Source organism: Betta splendens, chromosome 19, assembly GCF_900634795.4.
Source record: "Betta splendens chromosome 19, fBetSpl5.4, whole genome shotgun sequence".
Taxonomy (NCBI): Eukaryota; Metazoa; Chordata; class Actinopteri; order Anabantiformes; family Osphronemidae; genus Betta; species Betta splendens.
Window position 1 is genome coordinate 8,711,028 of NC_040898.2, and position 16,311 is coordinate 8,727,338.

At 47.1% G+C, this 16,311-nt stretch overlaps 3 protein-coding genes across 3 annotated transcripts in view; all 3 read right to left on the minus strand.

The window, feature by feature from the left end:
• Nucleotides 1-4,820, minus strand: part of mpp2b (MAGUK p55 scaffold protein 2b) — a 24,620-nt gene extending 19,800 nt beyond the window's left edge. Inside the window, exon 1 of the mRNA XM_029133285.3 lies at nucleotides 4,529-4,820. The gene's annotated coding sequence lies outside the window, so the exon portion shown is untranslated. The remainder of the gene's footprint in view (nucleotides 1-4,528) is intronic.
• Nucleotides 4,821-5,105: 285 nt separating this feature from the next.
• Nucleotides 5,106-8,153, minus strand: pyyb (peptide YYb). The gene is made up of 4 exons (XM_029133286.3): nucleotides 6,710-8,153; nucleotides 6,421-6,608; nucleotides 5,370-5,450; nucleotides 5,106-5,246 (listed from the first exon to the last, which is right to left on the minus strand). Exons 1-4 carry the CDS (start codon nucleotides 6,782-6,784, stop codon nucleotides 5,222-5,224), a joined length of 369 nt encoding a protein of 122 aa, XP_028989119.1. The 5' UTR covers nucleotides 6,785-8,153; the 3' UTR covers nucleotides 5,106-5,221.
• Nucleotides 8,154-12,125: 3,972 nt separating this feature from the next.
• tut1 (terminal uridylyl transferase 1, U6 snRNA-specific) lies at nucleotides 12,126-16,124 on the minus strand. The gene is made up of 10 exons (XM_029133283.3): nucleotides 15,879-16,124; nucleotides 15,359-15,549; nucleotides 15,071-15,277; nucleotides 14,829-14,943; nucleotides 14,612-14,739; nucleotides 14,292-14,518; nucleotides 14,057-14,166; nucleotides 13,807-13,929; nucleotides 13,647-13,739; nucleotides 12,126-13,561 (listed from the first exon to the last, which is right to left on the minus strand). Exons 1-10 carry the CDS (start codon nucleotides 15,952-15,954, stop codon nucleotides 12,435-12,437), a joined length of 2,397 nt encoding a protein of 798 aa, XP_028989116.1. The 5' UTR covers nucleotides 15,955-16,124; the 3' UTR covers nucleotides 12,126-12,434.
• Nucleotides 16,125-16,311: the final 187 nt, after the last annotated feature.

A 16,311-nucleotide genomic window follows, 5' to 3' on the forward strand; every position in this document is an offset into this window, starting at 1 on the left:
GATTATGTGTGCGACAATCACATTATAGCCAATATGTGCAGATACTTGTAGGTTTGCGGTTTGGTGTTATATTAAATCACTGGTCAGCTATTTGTTTGCAATGTGTAACTGCAGCTACCTGTCTGTTTTTTGGGTTTGAGGTCTTTAATGAAGCATTCCAGCCCCCAAGTTTTGTCTGTCTCATCCCCTATTTGAACTGCAAAATGACAGAGCTTGTTAGAAGTATGTAGAGACCGCGAGGCAGCTGAGGAGTCAAAGCCAGCCATGGCAGAGCTGGCCTGACACACTGGGGAGCAGAGACAGGGTAAAATTAGCCAAGATCTAATGATGGTGCGCCATCACTGGCTGCAGCATTGTCTTGGTAAGTGCTTGCATTGTGTGCTAGAAAATCCGGGATTTGTAACAAAAGCTGCCACTAGTGAACGAGATCTGCAATCAAGGGCCGGTACTTAAATGCGCTGTACGGCTGCAAAATAATCTTCTCTGCACACGCGCCGCACTGTAGTGCAGGAAGTGAGCGGCTCGATAGCACAGCTGCCATGACATCATATTTGCAGACCGGCAATCATCTCTGCACTGTCAGTTTATTAAGACAAGAGGCCAGCTGTGAGTGAATGTTTTTGCGGATCTATTTTTATATTTTGTAGACATTAACAAATAACATTTACCAACTGAGTTTAAATTCTTACTCCAAAACTCTAGGGTGTATTTACTAAACCTATCTTTAAAACTCAAGGAACATCAGTTACAACCAGCTATTTTGCATAATCCGTTTTACCCTGTATATTCTTAGTGTGACTTCTATGCTTCCAACTGTATTTCTTGAATGATTTTGCCCGCAAAAAAAAAAATATATATATATATAATAATCCTTCTCCAGCATTGGTTGAGGTCTACATCATTTGAAATAGTGCTTGTAGACATTAAGAGGCATCCAAAGACATATTGCACTGCATATTTTAGCCTGAAGCAGTAACACAAGTGGTGGCCCAGGTGTTTGTATGTCAAGTGTAAAATGCCTTGAGCTGTTCCCACAAGTAAGACTGCATGAGCCTGTGAACATGCTCACATACACCAGCACATGCTCCAGCAACCAAACAAGCCTTAATCCACATATGCGCGTGGCGTCAGGCCTAAAAATAACCATGCTCCCACAGGTTCAGCTCCACTCATTACTTTACAAGGGAAACTGTCGTATCCAAGACAACCGTGAGCAGCTCTTTGCGTTTTCGCCGGCGCTTTACCATGGCAACAAGGGAAAATGCGTAAAAAATATGTTGGAGCTAAAATTGGATCAATTAAAAGGCTAGAGATACACTTCAAATCAGATTTGCTCTTCATCTGATTAATTTAGATCAGCTCAGCAGCCATAATTAAGCCTTTTTTGGAGCTACTGTAATAAAATTGAGCGAAATTAGATTCCAAACCTGTTGACAGACAAAAACTATGAATCCCGGACCAATGTATTGATGGCATAGTGGTTTTTGAGGACTGCTCTCAATAAAATAAAATAAACATCTCTACACGTCATAAGAAAAAAGAATGATATCATCATAATCTTGAAATTATTGTTCAGTTCAGCATCAGCCCTCAAAATGCTATTAATATGATATAATGATAATTAATAATATTCTTATGCTTCTGAGTTGTCAAACTATTATATTATAAAATAAATGCTTTCTCAAAAACATTTCCATCAGCCAAAACTAAGTCACTACAAATTGCTTGTACAAATCCAAGTGTGGAGGTCTTTTAAAAGAGAGGATCAATTCAAAAGCAGCTTAAAGCAAGTCAGGGCTGCAGGGTTGAGTGATTTCAGAAATAAGGCTGCATGTATTAATACACATGCAAGCCAGGAAGAGAACCTTGACGTATTGTTCCTCTGCACACCACATTTTATATAGGTCTTTAGTTAGCTCATCACAAATGAGTAACCATCAGCATTTACAAGCAAAAGAGAGAAACTGAAATGTTAAGAGAAGCATGTTTAATTCTAAAACTTATATTTCTCTTCATAAATCCCAAACATATCAGTACTGTGAATCTTCTACTTCCCCCAGCTGATGTGGAGTGTCATTAGTATAATTAGAATCAAATGTCATGTATGCGTCGCTGTGTTGTGCTGAGGGCCACCCAAGGGAAGCATTTACAATCACCACCCTGCCTGGATTTCATTAAAGGTCCCTGCTCCCATTGTCACGGATGCAGCCTCAGTGGTAGAAAGAAAAAGGAGTGCCACAGTTTCAATGTCACTTAAATCTCTGTTGGTAGAAATCCTTTCTTTTGTTGGCTTTTGTTGGTGTTATACACACACACCAATAAATGAGCACAGTATAGTTGCTTTATAGCCACACCAGTCCCTGACTGTTTAACATCTTAGCTTAGCATGCTAATATTAGCTTTAGGCTGGATGTTTTACAGGCTTTAACCTCAATTAAGGATAGGATGCGACTTTATTAATCCCACAATGGGGAAATTCTTGAAATTAATGTTGAATACAAAGCAAATATCACAAACCTTAACTAGAATAGCTAAAGGATCAAGTTCATCTGTTAAACATTAATGCACTTACACAATAACGCAGTGCATATGCTGTAAGAATGTTGTATGGTGTGAGGTGACAAGTGAGTAGCCTAAATGAGAACGTTTTTAGGAATTGCATCACAGCAGTGAGAGAAAAGATGCTGAGGCTGTGAAGCGCTGCTAATTGATCTCTTTGTTAAAGCCAGTGTGGATGGTCTCTCTAGATGCATTAAAATTCCTGTTTGATTCATCACTAAGTTCATCAAAGCAGTTTAAGTGAGGAGTACTGTAGCATGGTCAAGCACCAATGACAGTCAAACCCAAATGACCTGGATGCCATCTGCCTTTGACTGTCAAATATTTGTATTTATTTAAGGTCACAATATTTTTGCTGCCATTTCATCCAATTTCATATTTGATACATTTTTTAATATTTCTGAAAATATGGAATGAAGGGCAAGTTTTAAAGTGAAGGAAGTCCAACCTTAAATGGTTAAAGAAGTGCTTAGGTGATTTTTCTGTCGAGGTAAACCAGACCTTCTGATCTTGCAGCCAATCCCCAAAGCTGCTAGTAGCAGGGAAATTTATGGTAAACCTCCCACTTCCAAGACATAAACTGATAAGAAGGCAGAAGTTTCTCTAATCCAAGTCAAAAGCTCTTTGAAATGAGACCTGTCGGAGTGTGGTTTGATATGAAAATCCAGCAGAGGGATTTTCATTTTTTAGTCAAGTCAAGTTACTCTGACTTACAGTTTAGGAAAACTGTTATGTTTCTCATGATAAAAGCTTTGGCTTCAAAAGAAATCAGAAAAGATAACAACATTCAATAAATAGCGCACATGTTTTTGCACAACTGTTGCTTTTGCTAAAGAAAAATGTCTGTGTAAACAAAAGACATTTTGATCATCTTTAATCGGAGCATTTTGTACTTTATCATTTAAGAAATATTTCTCTCAGATCCAGTATTTTTTTACGTATCAATTGTAACCCTTTTGTTGTAATGACCTTCAAAGTCCCCAGCTTCCTACATACCCATCCTAGCCTACCCCACCTCTTACAAAAGATAAGCTATATTACCTTCCTGTTGGCAGGCATCATAAAAATACTGCATTTTGTGATATAATATCCTTGCGTGATACATTTTAAAACAAAAGACAAGTACATCATAGTCTTGCTTTAATGGAGCCAACTGCTTAAAATAAAAAAGTACATCCAGTGTGAACTGAAAAGGAACGTTCAAATACTGGCACAGTACTACTCAGTTGTGGTTTGGGTCTAAGCTTGAAGTTTCTTTTTTTTAAATCTCATTTTAAGTCAATTTGGCTCCAGATTGAACAGAGCATGGCTAGAATACAGTATGCACCACTTTTGATGAAGAGAACAGTATGTTAATCGGAACTTGACTCTTACGGATGATTTAACAGATTAATTCGCATTAATTGGCGTCATACGTATCAGACACACGTCCGCACCTGTCCTCGTCTTGAGCCACACGTGCTCTAACATCTGTGCACGTCTTCGGCCGTGTGGGCATGCGCAATGCCAACGAACAGGTGCATGACGTACACAGACCGACGTACCCTTTGTTATGAAAATTACCGTTTCATTTTATGTCCAGCACGCAGAACTGGAGCATTCTGAGTCAGAACGGGTGAAAATAGGCAGAGCACAATTACGTTAGCGTGATAAAAACAATGCGCGCGGCTCCCGATTGAGAGACGAGTAAGGCGCACGAGCCGGTATCGGAGGCAACTGCGTAGTTCTCTCGACGGAACCTCGAGAAAATGAAATTATCGATAAGTGGATTCTCGCGTGACTACGGCTAATAATACTTAATCTCCGTGGAGCCGCTGCTGTAGCAGGGCTGAAGCATAAAGCGACTTCGTGTTACCACAAAAGAAGAAGAGAAGGACGGCAGCTCCAGGAAAGACTTTCCCTGGAAACGGCGCCCGCTAACGTGCCTCGTCTCCTCCGGGGAAATTAGCGTAAAGGTTGGAGCGCTCACCTGCCCGGTCACCTTCTATCCGGATGCCTCCTCTTCGGCGTGAGACGCAGGTGGAGAGACGTGCGGCACCGCTAGACTCGCAGTCGCTGGCGGGTCCGAGAACGACGCCAAAAGCAGCCCACACAAAACTATCTTTACCGAGACTTTACCTAAAACGCCTCGCGCGCGCGCTCACAAATAGCTCCATTGATTGAAAGCCGATTGGCTGCCGTGCGTGTGCGCGCGCTGATCCAGTTGCCCGCAGGAGGCCCACGAGGGGTTTTCTGATAACAAACGCGGCTGCTCGTGCTGTACCTCCGCGTGAAGTTGCCGCCGTCGATATGAAGCCATTCAAGAGCAGCAATAAGACTTATCGCACGCGGGGAGTTCCCTGATGACGCAGCGACATCTAGTGGCGACACGAACAACTACAGCGAATAAAGTCCAAGGAAAACCAAAGCTTGGCTGTTTACGTAGTAGACCAACTTTTATTCCATTTAATTCTTTATTGTAAATTCGGTTTGATACAAATTATGTACATTTTGGGCAGAGAACAATAACCACATAGACAGAAGAGGCGGATAAAGGGAGAGGTTGGCATGCACGTTAAATAATACAACTTAAAACGTCACAAAGTACAGTGAAGGTTGTGTCTTGAGAATCTCCGTGTGGTTGATTTGATTTACATAGAGGGCTGATCTACATCTGAGTGTTTTACCACTGATCGCTGTACTCCAGGCTGAAAGAGAGAAAGGAAAAACAAAGGCTGTTGAATTAACATCTACGTACAGTATAGTGCATTTGACATATTATAAAATCATACGTATCAGTTTTAGTCATTAAGTCTGACTCTCTCTCTCACCGCGGTTCAGTGTCTTGGCTTGAATCGTCCCCAAACAGCAGCCACGCCACAGCCTGCTCCGGGGTCGACCTCTTCCCGTACCTGGACACAACAGCGGTGAGTGATGATAACAGCAGCACCTGGAGATCCACTTAAATCCTGGCTCAGTCCTCTGCCTGCTCTGGCGTGACCCCCGGCCGCCTTGATACCGTATCATGTATCATCCAGCTGTGAACAGGGCTGCACCCCCTGGTTAACCCACTGCCTCTGTGCGCTTCAATCATAAATAGATGTGCGATTATCTGAGAGAAAAACATGAATTATTTGATTTCACTCTCAGCGTCCATCCATGCGACCGCGCAGCAGGAGCTCCTGGAACTCCGTCTCCTCCAGTGTCTTTTCGTAAACTGTTTGTCTGAGCACTGAGGGGTGAAGCCGTCTTTGTTCGAGGCACGGAGGCTGCGCCGTGCAGCTGTGCGCAGTGACACATTCAGCCTCTTTAATTACAGAGCAGGAGGGGAAATGGTGACAATTTATTCTGCTCCGTCTCTGGGGAACAGTTGCGTTTTTCGAACACGCTCTCGATACTTTCCCAGTATCTTTGCCGGAGTTGAGGTCAAACAAAATGAGGGAACATATCAAAGTTATGAGGAGGCACAAACATTAACGTGACGCTCCAGCTGTCGTGAGGCAGCTTTTAAGAAACAACGATTTCAGACCACGATGAACATTTAATACACGTTTAATGAGATCCAGGCCCCGTCCCCAGCAACAAGTACAGCAACTTAATGAGCGCAATAAGTCAGGAATGGTTCCGCACTTTCTAAACAGGAGCTGAGCTCTTATCCAGCATCTGAAAGCCCTTAATTTAGGAAGCAAACATACTTTATATGAAGGACCACATCCCACAGGGGACTCTGGCTAAAATTGCAAATGTGTCCTTGAGTCAAACACTTAATGGCTCACTTAAAGTAGAGCCCCATCCACCCAGAGGATGGATTATTATTATAATTATTGTTTCCCAGCTTTGTCTAACTCAAACAGACGCGCAGCTGCGTGAACCGTGACGCACCTCTGTCTGGTGATGAGGTTGACATAATGCCGGACGGCCGCGTGGTACTTGGCCCATTCCTCGGGAGACGCGTTGCTCCCCGGACTCTCCGGCTTGGGCGGGTAGGCGTCCGCGAAGGCGCCCAAACACGCCAGCAAGCACACGACGAGCGCCGCGAGCAGCGCGAGCGACCTCAGCGCGTTGGCCATCTGCGGAAGAGGAGCGGCACAAACACAGAAAGTCGACTTTTCGTTTATTCTAAGTCTTTGTTAAAGGCGCAGCGAAGTGAAGGAAAAGTCGGGTGACTTACTTTCTGACAGTTGTCTCGTGGTGCAGTCGCTGCGGCGGTGCCCCGTCTTGGTGCGCTCCTCTGCCTCCTCTTCATTATATATTGTGGGATGGATACCTGATGCGCTGCTGAGTGACGCGTAACCACACCCCTCGCCTTTTGCCTCCGGCGCCGCTGTGCGACGGGCCACTTCACTCGCACTCCGACCCCAACTTGGCCGCGCGCCTCGGCGGCGGCTGCGCGGCGAATTGAGTTAATTCCGCCGCATTCGCCCTCGGCTCTGCGCCGCTGTGGTGTCGGCGTCAGGGATTCAGCACCACGAACAGCGCCAGCGGACCTCGGCGCAGCCGCCCCCGTTATGTTTTATGATTTCAGCTCGTAAAACATAACGGGTCGCTGTTTTACGGCTCCCTGGGTGACCCGGGTTAAAGGCGGGCCAATTATCTGCCGGGTTTCACCTTTAAATCAAAGCCGCGCACCTGCAGTCCTGTTACAATGCCTCCCTCTCCCAGCAGGCGCACTGCACTTTGTCTCCTTTCTCCTCTGAAGCGGCTCATATGAGCTGAGCACCAAAACCCCCCCAAACTGCCATCAGACCATCAGAGAATAATACGACCGGCCCTTTGCACTTGAAATGATGGCCTGCACCGCACTTCAGACACCACAGCGGGTTGACAATCGGAGACACATGGGATGAGCGAGCCCGATGCTCCTCTCAGGCAGAAAACAGCATGACTGCGAACCCAGACAGTGATGTTTAATGACAGCAGAACAAGAGAAATGTAAGAGGGAAGTGTTTATTCAGAGAACACACCAAAAGTTCTAATTAGACTCATCTAGTTCATCATCATAATCCCACTGCTCGTCAGGAAGCTGCATGAACTACGCGGCCGAGAAAAGTAGCAGGTCACATTTTATTACTGTCTTTAAAGAGAAAAACAAAAGACAGGCGTTGATTCATCGACGTGACGCGCATCTCGGCCGTGAGTGACGTCGTCCCGTTCGTCTAATCATTAGCTGCGACACCTTTGGCCTTCTCCGGGCTCATCACTCCCGCATGCATTATTCAGGTGGCGATAAAGCCTTTATTACAGTCTGGAGGTAGCCGTCTCCAGCTGCAGCGTCCACAGATCAATAGCTCTATTGAGTTTCACACGGTCAAATTGGAAACGGCGTCGCGTTCTCCTACGATTGAATCCAGCCGCTCACCGAGGCGCCGCTGGACCACGTTCCACCCTCATGGACGTGGACACGGCGCTTTCGCATCGCTACGTGGCTCTGGCGCCGAGTTGACACAAGCACACGCTCGCGCCGAGAGCTCGTGTGGACAAATGCCTTTCAGGTCTGGTGCTGAGACTGTGACTAATGTGATCATGTTTATGACCATCGCGGCGGTTCCTGTTTATCCTGGATCTTCACGGTCTGCTGTCCACTTCATGACGCCTGTAGTTGTTCCTTATCCATCAGCGCAGGTGCAATGATCTCTCTTTAAAGTGTGTGTGTGTGTGTGTGTGTGTGTGTGTGTGTGTGTGTGTGTGGTATTTTATAGTCCATACATCTTTCAGTTTGCACTTGTTTATACCATATGTTTTTATTGGTCTACACGTTGCTTCATTTTCCACCCTGCTTTGGGGATTTTGTGTAATTATATTATGTGATTTATTACTTCTAATGAGTGATACCACATAAAGAATGAGCCGCAAGTTCCCCTACAGCATTTCTCTTAGTCTAGTCTTTTAAATATAATAAAAATATAATTATTTTATTATTTAGATCAACGCGTTTTGAGACTTGGGGCCTTAACTAGGCTCAGGGTCTGGTTCTCTGGTAGACGGTCACGCTGTATCTCCACGCTTCATTTTAGTTGTTTAAACATATATTGATAGAACACATGCAAGAAAAATCCATCTGTAGATGGATTAATATAAAATGTGCCCCCGGGCAGACAATTAAAAGCCCCTCATCTTTCCTGCGGTGTAAAGACCCCGAGGACGGAACCAGACACCGACAGGCTGGTTGCAGTGACTGCGCGGTCGTGTCACTTCATTTGGATCATTTTGAATGAAAATTCATCACTTATATGAAAATGGAACCTGTACAGTCGCTCGGGCCCATCAGGTGCTCGGGCCCGTGCTCCACACGTGGAAACACAGGGTTCGTTAGCGTGTGTATCTGCAGCCACTGAGCTACACAGACTCCATTAGTGTTCAGACTCTGGAAAAGCATCATGCGCTTCACATCTAGAGAATAAACATCAAAGGGGCCGCCTTCATCACAGCATCCGACAGGCTGACTAATTAAAGACTCTCTGGTGGTGTCATCAGCAGCTACGTGTTGCCTCGCCGGGTTCCGGAGGGGAGTCGCGACAGCTCCACTCGTGTGCTGTTTATGGCGTCATAAAACACGACAGGTCTTCCGTTGTCTGTCCCCGGTCCGCTGTCAAAAAACGCAACTTGATTTGGACATAAATCCCCACTGATAGCTTAAGTAGAGCTGCTGCTCCCGTTGACGATAACCCAGCGCTTAAAGGGGCCACGGCCGCGCAATAAAGGCTGGAAGTGGATGCTGATGTTGGACTTTGATTGGACCGACCAGTTCTGAGCAATTACTGTGCTTTTTAGCTTTTACACCCAGTTGGTTCAAAATGACCAAATGGGGTCCAAATATTGAAATTGTGGCTTTTAACAATGAGATTAGTTGAGGGAAAATCAGAAATGATGCCCCATTCAAGGGCCTCCATACTGTAGGTGCCCGTTCTGATCATTGTTACCCACCGTTCACATCATGTAGTTAATTCTACGCCAGTAATCGAGCTCCCTGCGTTGGCTCTACTGGCCATAAAAGTCAATGGCAAGAAACAACAATGTACACGGGACGGGGTCATTAGCTGGCGCGCTGTTTGCGGGTAAACACGGAGCCCGTCGCTGCTCCCAGATAAGAGGAGAAGCGGACACTTAGAGCTTTCACGGTCCACTGGAGCCCGCGCTAATGCACCGCACGGCGGCGCGGGCCGTGCGTGGGGCCATCGAGGCGCAGCGACGGGACCAGGAGAGCGGTGATGTCGAAGTTCGCCTCGTCTGATTCAGTTTTACCCACTTCTCCCACCGGCGCCGCCGCTAATGACTCCGGCTTTGTCCGGCGGGACGCCGGTGATTTACGACGCCGTTCAACGGGGCTGGAAACGGGAACAAATTTCCACGCTGGGAACCAACTTACAGTCGGCGTAAGTGTCCGTCGCGCATTTAGCGCTAAAAGCTTTCCCCGTCGCCTTTGATAGGAAAATCGCCCCATTTCCACGTTTCACCGCGCGAGCGGCCCCGTCGCAATAAGACGCGGGGCTCGCGAGCGCGCGCACGCGGACGCGCGGCGCGGCGTAAGAGCAATCTCCCAGGAGGACGTCTGACTCCTTCCTGCCACCGCAGACAGAACGGGGGGAATGATTATGCGTTTTTATTTAGCCTTATCTCCAGAGTGGGGGCGCCGCTAATATGAACAGAGTGCTTTTCAGGCTGCCAGCTCTGTTTGCACAGCTCACGAGGCAAAACGGGGGCTGATGGCTGCCCACCAGCACAGTGTGATAATTCACGAGCCTGAATGGCTCTAAAAGGGGCCGAGTGTCCGTCAGACGCACGGAAGATGACTAGTGAGCCGGTAATTACATTCTCTCTCTAAAGCAACGCCACAGACCTGTCTGCTTTGTGGGCACGCATACAGACGCCACGCTGGGTCACGTGGGTTCCCCGCAGGTCTGCGCAAACGTCAATCTGAGCCCTACTTCTCCCACAGCTGTGTTTTAACCCGAGGCCAGGCCACTTGCTCCCTTCTCCACGCGCGTCTTCCCGTCGTCGGTCTCTCGTGGTAAACCGAGCCGACCAATTACAGCGGCGACCCACCAGCTGACGCGTTTAGCGGGCGGCTCGCGGCGGCCGCTCCGGGTAACTCAGATGGATGGGGAGACGCGCCACGGGCCTCGGGAAAGGCCGCTGATTCGATTCCGCGTCTTCTCAAAGTCAGGGAGTTGGTGCGGCGGCACGATGACGTCACCGCCTCGCTCCGTGACGTGGAGCAGGTGTGCGTCACGGGCGCGGCAGAAGCGGCGGATTTCCTGCCCGTCGTGACGATTTCACGTCTTCCGGGGTTTGAGTCAGCGCGTCTTTACAAGACACATCAGTTGAAATGGCTTCCTCCCCGGTCTCTCACATTGAGGCCTCTGTGGCTCCACAGACACAGCGAAGACACAAATTGCCACACAATCGATTCTTATAGCAATTACAGTAAATGAGCTACAACTAGCTGGGCGTCGATACCTAATGAGCCATCGCTTTCCCACACTACGACTCACCGCTGTCCACGTCTACTGCCATTCGATGAAGGGGAACCTGAGGGCGATGGGTTCTTGTTTTGACTTTTACCAAAATAACCAGTTGTGGTTCGTCTTGTTTTGACCCAGCGGCAAACAACCCCCCCGGTGATGATGGTAATCACCGCGGCTGCCGCGCTCAGAGCGGCTGTGAGAGGCCATACATCAGGGCCGGCTCTGGAGTGGCCTGCAGCGCCAATAAGAGAGAGCGCTGCAGTAAGTGATGCACAATCCAAAGCCGAGCGACTCCGGCCGGTCCAAAACAGCAGCGAAACGGGATGAATACACAACAGCGCCCTGAGGTCATCACATCCCAAGATGCAGCAGCGTGGACGTGTCATCACTGTTAACATACGAAAACACGGGTGATCTGCTAATAGAAGACGATGAGATGCTGCACAGGATGTGTGAAAAATGTGGTGCTCAAGGGAAGCCGGGAAATCATTACAGTCATTTGAAAGTAATTCTCCCGGGAACGCGAATGTCTGGAAAAAAATCCATGACGATCCATCACACAGACGTTGGGATATTTCACTTTGGACTAAAGACCACGCCAACCTTGTCTTCGCCCAGAGCTAAAAAATCCAATAGTGATGTTGTCTTTTCTGATGATACTCAAAAATCCAATGACAATGAGATAGTATCAGGGTAATATGGTTTTGTTTTTACAGCATTTCTCAGATTACTACCAACGCTCTTCCACTGCGCCACCAACTCCTTGAGTTATCTTCCCATTTCTCTAAGGTGAAGCCCCAGATTAATACGTAGCGAGCTGTCCTCAAAGTTTTCATCATCTCTGCCACCGCCGTCCTCTGCGGTCCCATCCACCCTGCTAGCCATTTTTAAAAGTGAGATGAATGATGTTAATCAGCACATGGGAGCTCTGTGCATCCCTCAGCTGCAGCTTGTCCCGCTGTAATAAAGCGGTCTGACTGCCTGAGTAATTACTCTCATCTGCCTGAGAGGCTAAACCAGCCTGAATAAAAGCACCACTCTGTGGTTTCCAGCCCAAACAGAAGCAAAGGCAGCCTCCTTCCTGCAGTTATGATCTTCATAATAAACTGTAACTGATCCTGATTAATGACAACTGCTTATACAGAACAGAACTGCTCTGCAAAGAATTTTATTCACTTGAAGATGATCAAGCGCTGTGTTTCCCTTCAAAGCATCAAGAGACACAGTTCAAAACAAAACTACTAAAACTAAACCAGACCTCAAACATAAAACTAGGCTTAATCAAAGTCTTAAGCCTCACAATGAAATGTTAACGTACAAATATCCAAAAAACACAAAAACTTAACATCTAGACAAATCTCATATTTACAGTATTATACGGGTTGCTGGTCAAAGTATAGGAATGCTCTCAGTCCCAAGAGTTCATTCAAATTACAGACCGTCTTTCTTCAGGACTGTCTCCACCATCCTCGGTACAAACGCTTCCAGGAAATGAAAGAAGTCATGAAAAACTCCCGTCTTGTCGCTAACCAGCTCCAACTTCAGCACCGCCCTGGTGTTTTCTGTCCCGCCCATCATCTGCGGCACAACTTTGAACTCCAGGGCCTCTTTCAGCTCTGGCTCTTTTTCAATGATGCGAGCTGTGACCTGGGACTCCATCTCTGCACAGCTGCCCTCTGGACTCGAGTCTGCATCTTTGATCAGCTCCCTTCTTACTTTCCTCCTGCCAGCCCACACGATGTGCCTCTGCACACAGAGCCAGTGGGGGAAATCAAGCTTGCCCCTTCTTGGCAGTCTCGGCCTTTTGCCTTGGGGCGACACAGAGGCATCGCTTCCAGAAGACAGCGGTCTCTTGGCACCGACCACCACTGTACTGACAGGGCTGGCTTCACTTTTACATTCAATACTGTCACAACTGTCATTTGCTGACGTGTTGAGGGAAGCTGATGCGGTTTCCATTTCCTCCGCAGCATCCACAGCTGAACCCTCGCCGAAGACGGCGTCTGTGGAGGACACCTGACACCTGAGGACGTTTCGGAGAACTTCCTCCACGGCAGAGCGAACCTTCTCAAACCACACCAGCCGGAACCCGTCTCCCACCACACGCAGGTGGTCACAGAGCCCTTCAGACAGTGACGCTGATTTGAAGGGAATGGTGATGACCAGCTGCTCTGTTTTGGCGAGTGGAACATCCCCGTGGGGGGTGAACAAGCGCACCAGCCCCCACGACTTTCCTTTGGCGGATTTGTGCTGATACTGAAGGCTGCGGCAGTACTTCTCCCCCTCCTGGCACTCCCTCTGGAAGCTGCGTTGCGAGCGTTCGTTGAGGTTTCCAGCCACATTGTGGGAAAGCTCAAACGGGTCCAAGAGATTCAAGGGCCCCAGTTTGGGAGCAGAGGGAGGGACTTTGGTTGGCTGCTCCTTTTCTGTCTCTACCCCCTCCTTGTTAATGCTGAGGAAATGAGTGATTGGGAGTGCTCGGCCTTCTCTAACAGATATGACACTGCTAGCAAAATCAAACTTGGCATAAAAGGAGAAGAAGCCAGAGAGCAGGGAGCCTGGGGAGGAAATCAACAAGAAGAACCTGAGCTACGCGAAACACATTACAGGGTCAACTTCCTTTGAACTACTACTACTACTTACAGAGGTCCTGTGTATTCTTGCTTGGGGGCACAGCAATAGGTTGACTGGGGAAGGTGCAATTCCAGCCCTCAATTACACAATGTTCCTCTTCGCCTGCAAGTGTTTTAACAAGTCAGAATTAACAGCATCTATATAACATTACAGATGGACGAGCACTTACAGGCCATGTCTTTGAGTTGGTCCACTGTCGGGAGGACAGGAGGATCACAGTTTTGAAGAAAGAAGATGATCAGCAGGGTCAGAGCATAGTTGTTGAGAAGGGGACCAGCACCACTAGGATTTCCTACACATCATAACACAAGGTGTGAGGCAGGAAGACACTGTATTTAGGACATACGTTTTTTTAATTCCTATGTTATAAGAAACAATGTGTTGCTAACAAGACTACTGTGTAATATGACTTAGTTTACCAGCTAACTGTTTCTGCTTGGCCCAGTAGCGAATCGTGTACACCAGAGGTCTTAGCCTTTCCTCCATCCCAGAACACAGTTGGAGGAAGCGGGTGTTCCTTACCGCAAGCCTAAAAGGGAAACAAATAGACAGAGGAAATTCAGTCATACAATATTGTACATCTTGTACGAGATAAAACTTCTCTTATGAACCTGGGAGTGTGTGTTTGCCATTTTTGAGAAATGATAAGCTGACCTGTTGTTAATAGTGATGTCCCCCTGCAGGTTAAGCTCCTTGTGGTGAAACTTGACTACGGGAAGTCGAGCACTGCTCACTACATTAACTTTGTGCACGCTAGGGACACAGCGTTTCAGGATTGCTGCCACAAGGTCCAGGACCTCAGCCGGCGTGGCGGTGGTGAGGTCAATATCAGAGAGGATGGAGTCCTCAGAGTGGCCGTCGTCTGAAACGCCCTCCATTGCCTAGAAAAATGAGAACAACCTCTTTATATTAAACTCTGTGTTTAAAACCATAAGTCTATACACTTATTTGTATATTCAAAAAAAGGGCCATACCTGTTCTGAGGTGGACTTAGCTCGGGCCTGAAACACCTTAGTGTTTTCTAAGTCTAAAAATAGGTCCAAGTCGCAGGAGTGGAATCCAAACATGTTGACAGATGAACCAAAGGGCAGAACCTGGCTGTCTGAAACCCGTCCAAACAGAGAACGTGTAGTAAGAGAGCCAGTCTCTGACACCCAGTCAAACTCTGTGTGTATAGATTTTATAGGTCACCTGGAAAAAACTCGATGAACACCTCTTGCAGGAGATTCACCAGCAAGCCTCTGGCCTTCTTTTCATTTTCTCCCAACTGAAACCGCTCAACAACATATTGCATCTGCGCATCCACCTGAGGGACAGCAAAAATAACAGTTTATAGAGCCCTAGTCAACACCCATGTAATAAGAAGGTAATTGTTTATGAAGTTAAGTCAGGTCAAAACTGTTGTGTCAGACAGAACGTATGAGGATTCTTACAGATGCCAGCTGACACAGCTCAGGTTTGAGGCGGTCCAGGACTTGTTGGAGGTTCTTGGGGTCATTCTTGTTTTTGGGAATAAGCTTAAATTCTCTTTTCTCCCGCGGTTTGACGCGCAGCTTCAGGCCCTTCATCTGATGCTCCACGCAGGCCAGGGCTGCCTGTATGCTCTCCGTCTCACCAAACTGCACGATGGCGTACACGCCCTGAGCAGAGTGGCAGAACTCAGTTTATTAGTTACTTAACACACATTTCAAGAAGCTGTAATCAGGACACAGCTTCCCGACCTTGTCCTTATCCATGATAACTTCTGTTACTGGGCCAAACTGCTCGAAGTATTCGGCGATGTCGGTCTGAGTGATGCTGGGCTTGATGCCGCTGACGAACACGCTGTGCTCCTCCTGGGTCTTCCTGGTGGCCCGCACAGAGGACAGCGTTGTGTGCTTTCTGCCTTTCACGTGCTGCTCGAGGCTCGGCACTGCGGGGATTAGGATATGAGCAATGATAGAGATCCTAACTGAATATTAGCAACGTTTTTAAAGACTGGAAAGTCAAAACACGAAGCCTCGTATGACCACTGCACGTACAAATCAAGTTAGCTTGTTCTGCATAAAACATTAGTTTGCCGGATAAATACAATGTTCGACAAATGTTCTACAAACGGATGACGTGACTTTCTTTGTGTCTCATATTTTTTTGGAAGGTTTTATCACATTGTACAGTGTTGTGGAACTTAAGTAACTGGATGGAAAGCAGAAACATTGTCTGCCACTTCAGCGAACGCGTACGTTAGCTTGCGCTACTTACTGTTGGGTAAGTTCACGTTGCAGAGCGCGCAGTGAAAACCCTTGGAGGTCGTTTTTATGTCGCTGCTACCTTCCATTATGACAGCTAGCACTTAGCGGGAACTTATGTAAGCGCCCCTTGTCGCTGGTGAAGGTTGAGGCCGTCTGCTCCACGCGCTTCTCAAATCTCCCTCCAGCGTCAGCTCTGCGTTTGTTCGCAGTCCTTCACAGAACCCCGTCCGGGTCGTTGCCATGTTCGAAAGGAGAGTTCCTCCTAGTGTAGTATCCGTTATATTCACGATACACGTACGGTTACACGGAGTTCAATTAATAGTATACACTTAATAAATAATATACCATTATTAATCAAGTGAATTTTTTTTCATACCATATGAGCCTAGAATTACCATTTTAAAACGCAAAAAAAGTTTAATTAATGCAACACCTGTATATGT

Coding starts and splice junctions, on each gene's coding strand:
- pyyb (XM_029133286.3), bottom strand. CDS start 6,784: ATGAAGAGGAGGCAGAGGAGCGCACCAAGACGGGGCACCGCCGCAGCG. Junction 6,609..6,709: donor CACGAGACAACTGTCAGAAA/GTAAGTCACCCG, acceptor CCTCTTCCGCAG/ATGGCCAACGCGCTGAGGTC. Junction 5,247..5,369: donor AGCCAAGACACTGAACCGCG/GTGAGAGAGAGA, acceptor TCTCTCTTTCAG/CCTGGAGTACAGCGATCAGT.
- tut1 (XM_029133283.3), bottom strand. CDS start 15,954: ATGGAAGGTAGCAGCGACATAAAAACGACCTCCAAGGGTTTTCACTGC. Junction 14,944..15,070: donor AGCTGTGTCAGCTGGCATCT/GTAAGAATCCTC, acceptor GCTGTCCCTCAG/GTGGATGCGCAGATGCAATA. Junction 14,167..14,291: donor GACATCACTATTAACAACAG/GTCAGCTTATCA, acceptor TTTCCCTTTTAG/GCTTGCGGTAAGGAACACCC.